At 33.5% G+C, this 11,443-nt stretch overlaps 5 protein-coding genes across 5 annotated transcripts in view; 3 read left to right on the forward strand and 2 right to left on the reverse strand.

Moving 5' to 3' along the window:
• Positions 1 to 6,639, reverse strand: part of LOC125822773 (pyridoxal kinase) — a 28,420-nt gene extending 21,781 nt beyond the window's left edge. The window contains exon 1 of the mRNA XM_049502230.1: positions 6,631 to 6,639. The gene's annotated coding sequence lies outside the window, so the exon portion shown is untranslated. The remainder of the gene's footprint in view (positions 1 to 6,630) is intronic.
• On the forward strand, positions 992 to 1,678 carry LOC125822777 (uncharacterized protein At1g66480-like). Its single transcript, XM_049502234.1, has one exon. The coding sequence runs from the start codon at positions 1,010 to 1,012 to the stop codon at positions 1,502 to 1,504; it is 495 nt and encodes a 164-aa protein (XP_049358191.1). The 5' UTR covers positions 992 to 1,009; the 3' UTR covers positions 1,505 to 1,678.
• LOC125822060 (7-deoxyloganetic acid glucosyltransferase-like) lies at positions 3,428 to 5,573 on the forward strand. The gene is made up of 4 exons (XM_049501432.1): positions 3,428 to 3,935; positions 4,023 to 4,965; positions 5,291 to 5,450; positions 5,562 to 5,573. The coding sequence occupies exons 1-4, from the start codon at positions 3,428 to 3,430 to the stop codon at positions 5,571 to 5,573; spliced, it is 1,623 nt and encodes a 540-aa protein (XP_049357389.1).
• Positions 6,640 to 8,445: 1,806 nt separating the features above from the next.
• On the reverse strand, positions 8,446 to 8,770 carry LOC125822778 (uncharacterized). The gene is made up of 2 exons (XM_049502235.1): positions 8,712 to 8,770; positions 8,446 to 8,617 (listed from the first exon to the last, which is right to left on the reverse strand). Exons 1-2 carry the CDS (start codon positions 8,768 to 8,770, stop codon positions 8,446 to 8,448), a joined length of 231 nt encoding a protein of 76 aa, XP_049358192.1.
• A 1,864-nt stretch (positions 8,771 to 10,634) lies between these two features.
• LOC125822061 (classical arabinogalactan protein 9-like) lies at positions 10,635 to 11,081 on the forward strand. The gene has a single exon (XM_049501433.1). It carries the CDS (start codon positions 10,635 to 10,637, stop codon positions 11,079 to 11,081), a length of 447 nt encoding a protein of 148 aa, XP_049357390.1.
• Positions 11,082 to 11,443: the final 362 nt, after the last annotated feature.

Below are 11,443 nucleotides of genomic sequence, written 5' to 3' on the forward strand. Positions count from 1 at the left end.
AGTATATAACATGTTATTTACTTATATATATTTTTTACGTTATCAAATAATGTTTACTATATACAGTTGCCAATTTTACAAGTAAACTAAATTAGAATTAAAACTCTATACATATAATATTAAGTCTTCCCATAAATCATAATCATACCACGCCAAAAAAGCATAGTCCCACTAGCCTTAGATTATCACAAACAAAAGAAAACTCAACTCCCCATTGCCCCTCCAATATGTCAATATTTTACAACAAAAAAAAGTCGGCTTTCATTTCTTTTCTTGCTTTCTAATCAGAGAGCCAGATAGAATTTTGTCGTGATGGAATTGAATAACTTCTTTCCCACTTCGTCTTTTACAAAAATATTTATCTTCCCATCGTAAGGTACAATCATCACACACACACAGTACAACACCAATTGTTTGGTACATAGGATAACGGTGAAATATTTCAAGATTAAATTTATAACGCATGATTTTGTGTGATAAATTAGTTCAAAAAATATAATTTTAAAAGAATTTGATCCACATATATCAAACGATCCCTTTATAGAATTATAGAAAAATCATATCATGGATTTAGTGGAAACGTTAAATAATTCATGGCGGGTCCATATTTGAATTGATAGGTTCAATTTTAGGGATGACTGTTGAATATTTAAACTAGGTATATAGTTCAATATTACTTTAATATTTATTTTAAAATCCTGAACACCCTTTGCGTTTTTATCATTAACTATAACAAATAACACACCCAATGAAATCTGACAAATACGGTCTGAAGACCATATCTCAAATTATTTTTAAAATTAGAGTTTTCAAATTTTAATATTTGAAATTCAGTTTAACCGGTTAATCATACACTAGATAGGGCACTAAATAAAAGCTTTTCTAGTACATTTCCACAAATTCACACGCACACGCACTAACAAAAAAGTTAGTTCGTGGTCCATATAATTATACCAAAATATAAGTGGAGGAACCATAGTACCAAAAAAAAAAAAAGAAGAGAAATAGAATGGGTAACAACATAGGAGGAAGTACGAAGAAGACAAAGGTGATGAAGATTAACGGCGAAATCCTTAAACTGAAGACACCAATAACAACGTCAGAGGTAGTTAAAGACTACCCAGGTCATGTTTTATTGGAATCAGAAGCAGTGAAGAAATTTGGGATTAGAGCTAAGCCATTAGAGGCAGAACAAGAGCTGAAGCCGAGCAAAATATATTTTCTTGTAGAATTGCCTCTGTTTCCTAAAGAAGAAATTACTAGTAATAAGGTTACAAGAAGGGTGAAATCTGATGTTCATATGAACGCACAAGATCGGCTGGAGTGCCTTATGTTAAGCCGGAGATCGGCTTCGGATTTGTCGATTTCGAAGCCGAGTAATGGAGCTGTTGTTCAGCTGAAGATGAAGCTGCCCAGAAGTGTAGTACAAAAGTTGATTGAAGAAAGCAGAGATGAAGCAGAGGTTGCTGAGAAAATTATGGATCTTTGTATGCACAATTCCTAAAACTTACGTACTAGTTTTTTTTGCATCTTTTTTGTTTGGTCGTCAATTACTATAAACAATAGGCTCAAAATCTAATTTCAAGAATTGCATATAGTTTTACAGAAACTTGTGCTTGTTTGCTGTTTATTTGCTGTTAGTATTGTTATAATTAGTAGTATTGATTTTCTTTGTTCACTCTTTTTTTTGTTTGTTTATTTAACATTTTTATTCTGTGTTAATGGATAGATTAGTGGTTTAGCTGAGGATTGAGATCATTTGAGACCATTCGTCAAGGATGACAAATATTCTTGTAGCACTTATCCATCCCACTTCTATTTTGTTTTTTTCTCTCCCTCCAAATTTATTTGATTCCACTACGTTAATTTTGTCTTTCGTTTTGGCCGTTATCATGGGATAAAAGGTATGTGTACATTTTATTTGTAGGATCATATTGAATTTATTATTATTGTTATTGTCGATGTAATTTATCAGAAACAAACTATTTATCTTCTTTATATAGGAAGGTGTGTATATTTGCAGATCTTACACGTGAGCTTTTATTCAATTTGATGTTATTGTTGACTTCTTGTTACCAAAACTTGAAAGAATCTATTTAATGCAAAAGAAAAAAAAACCAGTTATTTTTGGTATAATTACAAGGTCCTTTTTATTTGCATACTAGATTGTGTTACCAGAAAAATAAAATCCTTGTCTAGATTGCATTATCATCGGAAAAAAATAAATAAATCCCTGACTGGAGTATGAACGAAAAAATAACCATAAAAGAAGGTATTTTTCATGCTAAAGTAGATAAAACTTAATGGTCATAAACCTTAGAAAAGAATTGAAAACTTTGTAAATTAATTGAAGAATATACCTTTGAACTATGATAGATATGTGTTAGATATTTTAAGATGGTGTATATCTTTTATCATCATTTAATTTACTTGATTTTGTTTATTTTTTACCCAAAACTAAATACCCTACCCCTTTTTCAATTTTAAACCCATGCTTCAGTTTCAACCTTTATCTGCCCTTTCCTAAGCAAATTGTACTTCCCGATCCCTATTTTACCTATTGTTTTCAGCCGTATTGGTTGCAATTGGTCTTCAAAGCGAATTCATTTTAACAACAAATTCATTTGAGCTCGTGGTTTTTGATTCAGTGGCAGACCCATTTTAGAATTTAAAGTTTTGTTCGTCAATGGTTATAGTATTTTCAACCTTTTTTGACAACAAATGATCTTCAAAAGTTCTCATTCGATTGCAAACTCAATTTAAAGCTTGAAGCTTGTTCGTCAAAGGTGAGGTAGTATTTCCAATCCGTTTCAACAACTAATTGATATGAACCAATAATTAAAATCGAATTTCTTGTTTTTCATTGAAAACACATGCTACAGTACTTTTTTAAATTTTGGAGAATGACTGTAAATGAAGATGAATTAAACAACATTTTTTTCTTTGTTTGATTTAATAGGTTTTGGGTTTATGTTTGAATGGAGATAAAGGGATAACTTGTTTTTTTTAAAATGTCATTGTATTTTATTAGAGGATATTGAAAATGAATGGATTCTTTTAAAATTTTGAATAAAAATATAAATAAAATTGGCGTGTCCATCCGTTAGCCATGAGGTATACACAACTCAAAAAATGGACATAAAAATAATTTGAGATATATTTAATGGATATTGACACGTATCATTTATCATAATTTGAGATATACTATCTTTGATCGGATAAGAAAAATAAAAAAAAGAAGTGACATTAATAAATTGAAATAGAAACAAGGAAAGCTGCACCAACTCCATTTATTAATGGAATCCTAGGCGGAGTATCTTTGACAAATCTTTTTCTGTCGTCATTCTTAAAAAACTCTATCAGTAATAAAAGCAAAGGAGCAGCTATATATCTATCTTATCTCCCTTTCCCCCCTAAGGACGAAGTAATGGAGCATCACAACACAGTAGAAGAAGCAAAAATAATGTGTCCTCACGTTCTCCTCTTCCCTCTTCCAATACAAAGCCCTATCAATTCCATGCTTCAACTTGCTGAGCTTTTTTGCCTCGCCGATTTACAAGTTACTTTCCTCAACACGAATCACAATCAACAGCTTCTCTATCGTCACACCAACGTCGAATCAAGATTCAAGCAATATCCCAAATTTCAATTCCGGACAATTTCCGATGGTCTTCCCAAGGATCATCCCCGGTCGTCTCTTCTGTTTGGAGAGCTTATTACTTCCTTGCAAGCTGCGGCAGAGCCTTTTCTTAGAGAAATATTAACAGAGTCCGGTGTCACGTGTGTTATACCTGATGGATTATTTTATTATGCAGTGGATATTTGTAATGAGGTTGGAGTTTCTGTTATTTCCTTTGATACTATTAGTCCTTGTTGCCTATGGGTTTACCTCTGTTTCCCCAAACTCATTCAATCTGGAGATATTCCCTTCAAAGGTACTTTTTCATTTTTGCTATTGTATTGTATTTGGAGTTATGTTACTAATTTATGGCCAGCCATCTAACAAGCAAAAATTTACCTAGGAAATGACTTGGACGTATTGATAGAAAATGTACCTGGCATGGAAGATCTTCTACGGCGTCGTGATTTTCCATTCTATCGCCTCACAAATTGTGCAACGGACCTCTATTGCCAACTTGCTCTCAAGGAAATCCAAAGTATACCTCGATCCCATGGACTCATATTAAATACATTTGAAGATTTAGACGGTCCGTTACTCTCTCTTATTCGCTCTCATTGTCCACAAACGTATGCGGTTGGACCACTACACTTGCAACTCAAAACTAGGCTTGCTGATAAAACAATGTCCTCTTCGAATAGTTTGTGGGAAGAAGATCACAGTTCAATTCAATGGCTCGATGCACAGCCCATAGAATCAGTAATCTATGTAAGTTTTGGAAGTCTTGCAACTTTGACAAAGAAGGAAATTTTGGAGTTTTGGCATGGATTAGTAAATAGTGGAATCAGATTTTTGTGGGTCATGAGGTCCGACTTATTGAGGGAAGAAGAGTTTAGCCACCAATTTGTGAAGGAGCTAACAGATGGTTGCGAAGAAAGAGCTTACATAGTGAGTTGGGCTCCACAAGAGAAAGTACTATCCCACCCAGCTATTGGTGGATTTTTAACTCACAGTGGATGGAACTCGACCATGGAAAGTATTGTTGAAAGAAAGCCTATGATCTGTTGGGCTGTTTATGTGGACCAACGAGTCACTAGTAGATTTGTGGGTGAGGTGTGGAAAATTGGGTTGGACATGAAAGACATTTGTGACAGATACATTATTGAGAAGGTGGTGAAAGAATTGATGGTAACAAATAAGGATAAGTTGAAGAAATCGGTTGACAAGTTATCTATGTTGGCAAAAATTAGTGTTGGAGAAGGAGGTTCATCGTACAATGCTTTTGAATATCTCGTCGATGACATTAAAAAGTTAGGAAGAAAGGATATCAATCCTAACTGCACATGGTAATTCTACCAATTATTGATTATATATGCATGTCATCTTCTTTTATTGGATACTACAAGTTATTCATACAGGTACACTAGATGAGATAAAGCTAGCCCACACTAGCATGGGTCGAGTGCACTTGTTGGTGTATACATTTTTTTTGTTTTGCCTTTTAAATAGGTTCGTCTTTAAAAATTGAAGTCATGTTGGACATAATTTTAAAAATATTATGATACAGAAATATAAACTTATGCCTAGAAAAAGTGATTAGAGCGACAAACGTAACTATCAGCCCTGATCTGAAGGCTTATCAACCTCTGTTTCTAAAGAAGAAATAAGTAGGAATAAGGTTGCAAGAAGGGTGAAATCTGCTGTTCATATGAGCGCACAGGACCGGCTGGAGTGCCTTATGTTGAGCCGAAGATTGTCTTCAGATTTGTCGATTCCAAAGCCAAGTAATGGAGCTGTGGTTCAGCTGAAGATGAAGCTGCCTAGAGGTGAAGTACAAAAATTGATTGAGATGAAACAGAGGATGCTGAGAAAATTATGGATCTTTGTATGCCCAATTCCAGTCATGACAGTTAGTTTTTTTTGCTTAATTGGTTTGCTATAGGGTCGAATTTAGTTTCTAGAATTGCATATAGTTTTACAGAACTTCTGCTCTATCTGTTTATTTGCTGGTGATGTTGTTGTAAGTACTATTGATCTTCGTAGTTTCACTTTTTGGTAGTAAGGAAAACATTTTTCAATTTTTTCATGTTTGGTCGGTTTAAATGCTTAGAAAAATATTTTTCAAATCAACCTATTTTCCTCTAATTTAACAAAAATGACTTACCTCCAATAAATAATTTTCTTTCATACCAAACAAAAAAAGTTATTCAAATTTTCTGAAATTCCTTTTTAATCAAACACCAGGAAAAAAATGGAGACAAGAGCGGTTGCTCATATAGTAAACATCCTTAACACTGAAGTTGTGGGTTCGAGTTGGGATCTCACGGAGGTGTTAAAAAGAAAGAAATGTAGAAAAAATAGTGTCTTAATTTTTTGTTAAAAACTTTGTGCACTGTGTCAAGGTAGGATTGAAATGAATTAGAAGATAAGATTTTGGTGGGCACACAAAGGTAGTGAGGCTTCAACAATTTGTTTGCTGGAGTGGCCAGAAAGTTGGCCTATCCCCCATCAGATGGAACATGCAGGGATTTTTCTATCTCGCTCAGTTAGTTGTTTTCTCAAAGAAAAGGAAAACAACTAACTTTTCAGTTTCATCTAAGAAAATAATACTGTTCAGTCTCACATGGCTGAGAGAATGAGTTGTTGGTTTCTGATATGATACTCTTAAGCAATTTTAGTTTTTTTGAGATTGAGCTAAGAATTAATGTTCGTTTATGCGTATACGAGAGATTACTAAGAAAGGATTAGGTAAGTTTCATGCTTTCAATAAGATTTTCTTCAGGAACAGCACTTTGAAACTCTCTGAAATAAAATATAACCAGTGCACAAGAATCTTTTGTATACAGCAAATGAAGTGAAATTGATGAAAAATACCAAAACTCTGCAACTGTAAACCATTCTGTATATATATATTATTTGAGTTCTTTTCTTCTTTCCCTTCGTTTGCATCGGTTTATATAACTTAAATCCTAACATAATTACAACTATCAAACATATCCAAAGAAAAAGAGAGAGAGAGAGAAAAGAAACAGGTAAAAAGAAGGCAGAAGTACTGAAAAATTGATCAATCGAGCACGAGATTGCCATTAGCATCATATGAAATTTTGCCTGAAAATTCCAAAGGGCGACACTTTTCTCCTTTAATAATAGTCCTCTTCCATAGCGCGTTTTCGTCTTCCCAATTTACTTGATAATCATCATCGTCATCATCATCATGTTCCACTTTTTTCCTCCAAGATATCATTTTTACCATCAATAGAGCTTTACTACTTATGCTGCTCTCTAGCCTTTCTACTGGCTTTTTACCCCCAAATTGCACACTCTGCCTCTTCTTCTTTTCTCTCTTGTGAAAGCCGCCTCCACATAAAAAGGCCATCATGGATACTTTAACCAAGATTATTGATAGCAAAATGATCAAAAAGAAAAGTAAATGAAGTTTATGACAAACAAAGAAGAGAGGAACAATCAAAGGAAAGAAAATTCAATTTTGCTATGGTTGATTGCTTCCTATGGTTATGGCTTTATACTACTTAAGTAGGCAGAGTGGAATTACTTGTTTTCTACTATTACGTAGAAAAGTCAAGTCAATACTTTTACTAGTTGAACATTCAGGGAAATTCCTTCAAGGTAAAATATTGTTAGCATTTGCCTGTAGTTCCTACCTCAGTTGAATTCAACTATTAATTCTGTTTTATTTTTTAAAAAAAGTTTTCTTCGTAGAAAATGGTCTTTCATACCCATTTTTTTGTTGAAGGAGATCCTTTCTTTTTTCGTACTATAACACAATAGCATCACAATCTAATGTTTTTAGGCCAATATTAAAATTTTATGCCCTTTTATGGTCATTAAAAGTTCTATAATTATTAGTCACATTATTAGCCTCTGCATGACGTCCTCCTGGTTAATTCAAACTCAACACATATTAAAGGAATCATTGGATATCTCTTTGAGCCTTTTCACCTCGACAAAGTAATTTCCAGCAAAATTTGAAATTGTTTCTCTAATACTGTATAAAACAGGCCAAATTGGTCATTGCATAAAGAATGTGGCTGAAAATTGACTATGACTGGACTAGTGATATTCAAAATTAATGGATGTAGGGTTGCCGTGAGTTAAGTGTTAACATGTCAGGTTGACTTGACTCACTGACTTGAGTAGTCTCTGAATAAAAACAAACACTAGAAACATTTTCAAAGTAAAATTTTGACCACCCAAAATTTGAATGAAAAATAAAGACAAAACTTTGAATGACAAAATTGCCAATGACCAAAACATAACATGTGCAACGTTGAGTCCATTACCATGCCTAACATAAATAGCATATAACAAATCCATCTTGTTTACTACACCTACTTTGAGGTTTCCAATTAATCAGCAGAATTGGCAAACATTAGATCAAATATGTACTTCTGTTATAAAGAGTTTCACTTACTATATATATAAGCATAGATCAAATAATTTATCTAAAATTGTCTCTTTTTTTTTTTAATCCAAAATCCATAAACTCAAAATAACGTGTGTGAGAGAGAGCGCTCGGTCATACGCCGTGCTAAATACAGTTCGGTATCGAATATTGAAAGCAGTACTACTCAACGAACTTATGAAGTACTATTGGGGAAACTCTTCATTCTACATGTTTCTTATTTAATTTGTACTAACTGCTCAATTTTATAGATGTCCACATCAAGCTTATTTAACCCCAACCAAACTTGATACAAGTACACAAAAAAAAAAACCCTAATGCTTATTTAAAGCATCATACATTATATATTATTATTGTCACGCTACAAACAAAGCACCTGATCTTTGTTGAAAGGAAAATTAAATTAAATAGGAATAGAGTTGGTGACTGAAGGATAAATGACGGTTGCTGGATGACCCATAATCCGGCGTCCCTTGGAGTGACGGAACACATAAACCAGAGCACCAACCGGCCATTCTACAATTGCTGCCGCAGCAAATGCCAAGAAACCAAGTGTTGGCCCCACCACCTTGCACCTACATATATACAACCATTTCAAATCTAAAATATACACATTTTAATCTTTTTTTGTAATTAATTATGTTAATAGTCGAAAGTAATACTACTAACCTACAAGGATTGCTAGCATTGCCACACTGCACACAGATCGGAACTCCAACGAAACCCATTTTTTCGTATTAATTGGCTAATTAGACAGTCAGAGGACCAGCTTAAGCAAAGATGAAGAACAACAAAGCTGCGATGTTTGCAATGTTACACACAAATTTTACTAAAAGGAACATTGATACAAAATTTGAAGAAGAAGATTTGGGGTATTAATAGGATTGTATCGCAAAGGTGAAAGTATGGATAATGGCGGTGATGTTTATTTTAAATATCGAATTGGACACGTGTTGGTGTCTGAAGATGGAGGCAGAAGACACGTTTTAATTAACTGTAATCTACTGCCGCGTGTCCAACGTAAATATAACAATATCGAGGAGTTGGAAGTTAGTTTTCTTTGATTCTTTCTTCCTTTTAATTTTGTTTTTGTTTTCTTAATTTGGTGTCAATACTTATATTAATGTTAGAGTCTGATTAATTTGAACAGTTGCCAAAAAATATCACTAGGCTGCAAATTCATGGATCCATGTCCTCTTCAATATTTTCTTTCCCACCATTTTGCCCAAATTAAATTAATGACACATGTCATAAATTTAATTTAATAATTTAAATTTAAATCTAACCATGATTAACTGTGGAAAGCCTATGAAAGTAGACCTATCAAAGAAGAATAACCTATAAGCCAGAGAATTTTTAGTCGAATGCAGATTATTTTGTTCAATTTTTTTTTTTGGTTATTTACAAAAACAGTATCATGTTTAATCAAGTCATATATGATATATACTCCGCTCTTATGTAATAGCTTGCAAATCACACGGGAGACGTAATCCACACTAGACAAGTCCGTTGCGACAAGATTGAAAGCTCCAACATGAAAGTCCCAAGCCAAACCACTAGGTCACCCTTAAAGGTATTTTATTTATTATATTTAAAAGGTGATAAATTAAAATTATCCTTCTATTTATAATTTTTTAAGAAGTGTACAAAGTCAATAGTGGACAAATATTGTTGAAAAGAGAGTAGTACACTAGAACAATAGAAGTATAATTTGTAGCTACTTTAGTACATGGAATTTGACCTTTCACCTAAAGGCACATATAAAGCTAGATTCGATTCTCGTGAACTTAGAAGATTAATCTCCTGGCAACCTGATTAAAGGCGTTTTGTGATTTCAAGTGATAACTAATTGAGTCAATAATTACTTCTTTAACAAGATTAATCAACACTAATTTGCATGGAATAAATACCTATTAACATCTTAAGAATGTCATTTCTCAAAATAAACTCATAAACCATACAATCATTGTAGCCTTGGATTCCAAATAGAGACTGATGCAACACAAACACTTTTCAGCCACATGCACCCAAGCTACATTGATGCTCATGATAACTTTATATGTTATTCCTTCGTTTTTTTTAATATAAAGTTATGAATATAAATGTATAGGTTATTTATATATCACGGTATTAAGAAGATTTCAAATATAGCGCTACATATTATTTTACATGGTTCAATATATTATTTATATGACCAAAAAAAAATAACAACCATTTTTTAGACTTCGGAATAGAATAGATTCTAAAGTGTAAAAGAAAAAATGTTTCCTTTTGGATCAATATAATGAATTATACTATGGGGTCTCAACGTTATGTTGTTACATTGTAAGTAAAACTTATAACTGTTAATACGATATAAATAATTAACCTGATAGATTAAAAATAAAATAAAATTTGCGGTCAATGGGTATATAGCCTACAAGTCAAGAGTAACTTAAGTTAATATGCTTCAAAACTAATGGATTATTCAAAGTTAACAACAATAATTCTAAAACAACAAAAGGGTACCATCTTAATATTCCATTAGAGAGGCCACCATCAACTTGCATGGTCTTTATATCTACCAGAGTGTTCTCCATTTCTGATAACACAATGGCCACAAAATTCTGCATTTTTCCACCTTTAATCATCCTAACAATATTAACTTTCAGTTCTTCTGGAAATGCTCAAGTGTCTGAAGTAACAACTTCTAATCAAGGTGTTCTCTATGCTTCTCCACCACCACCAAATGGATGTCCCTATTCTTGCCTTCCTCCACCTACCCCTACCGACTGCCCACCGCCTCCATCTTCACCACAGCTACCACCTTCAGGGCAAGTCAACTACCCTCCGCCAATGGGGTATTATTTGCCACCAGGTGGAGACTTTTTACCTCCACCGATGTACGTGTATGGTCCTCCACCTCCTAATCCAATTTTACCTTACCTCCCATTTTACTACAAGAATCCACCATCTGATTACTCTTCAGCTGCAAGTGATCATAATTTGACAAGCAAGTTATTGCTACTATTTACATTACTCCTTATCTGGTCACAGTAATGCACCAAACAAAGGTGGCATATTCAATATTTTTTAGTACTTGGGACCAAGGAAGTTCATGTGCAGCTAGCGCTATCAAGTAATAGTACAAATACACCAACTCTTTCTGGGTAATCTTCTTTTACCAAGGTTACTTCTCTGAGAGCAACAGTAAAGTGGCAAGTACTCTGATTCTCAATTACTGTCTTCTCTTTTAACTATTTTTGGAAGGAGAAAGTTGAAAGAAAAAACATCTCCTTTTTTTCTAACTGAGTTCTTCCCCTAAAAAATTGTTCCTACTTATCAAAAACCAACAAATGGTTCTGTAGAGAAGATTTTGTCAAGTATTGGCTGTTTTTTGCCAAACCCAGCCTCCCTCCCTC

The sequence above is a fragment of the Solanum verrucosum genome, unplaced genomic scaffold (assembly GCF_900185275.1).
Source record: "Solanum verrucosum unplaced genomic scaffold, falcon-dt-bn FXZP01000103.1, whole genome shotgun sequence".
Lineage (NCBI taxonomy): Eukaryota > Viridiplantae > Streptophyta > Magnoliopsida > Solanales > Solanaceae > Solanum > Solanum verrucosum.

Bases quoted from the DNA above. Each gene is read 5' to 3' on its own strand.
- LOC125822061 (XM_049501433.1), top strand. From the start codon at position 10,635: ATGGCCACAAAATTCTGCATTTTTCCACCTTTAATCATCCTAACAATA.
- LOC125822060 (XM_049501432.1), top strand. From the start codon at position 3,428: ATGGAGCATCACAACACAGTAGAAGAAGCAAAAATAATGTGTCCTCAC. The intron at 3,936-4,022 runs GTACTTTTTCAT...AAATTTACCTAG, and splicing joins TGGAGATATTCCCTTCAAAG to GAAATGACTTGGACGTATTG. The intron at 4,966-5,290 runs GTAATTCTACCA...AGAAATAAGTAG, and splicing joins ATCAATCCTAACTGCACATG to GAATAAGGTTGCAAGAAGGG.
- LOC125822778 (XM_049502235.1), bottom strand. From the start codon at position 8,770: ATGGGTTTCGTTGGAGTTCCGATCTGTGTGCAGTGTGGCAATGCTAGC. The intron at 8,618-8,711 runs GTTAGTAGTATT...GTATATATGTAG, and splicing joins AATGCTAGCAATCCTTGTAG to GTGCAAGGTGGTGGGGCCAA.
- LOC125822777 (XM_049502234.1), top strand. From the start codon at position 1,010: ATGGGTAACAACATAGGAGGAAGTACGAAGAAGACAAAGGTGATGAAG.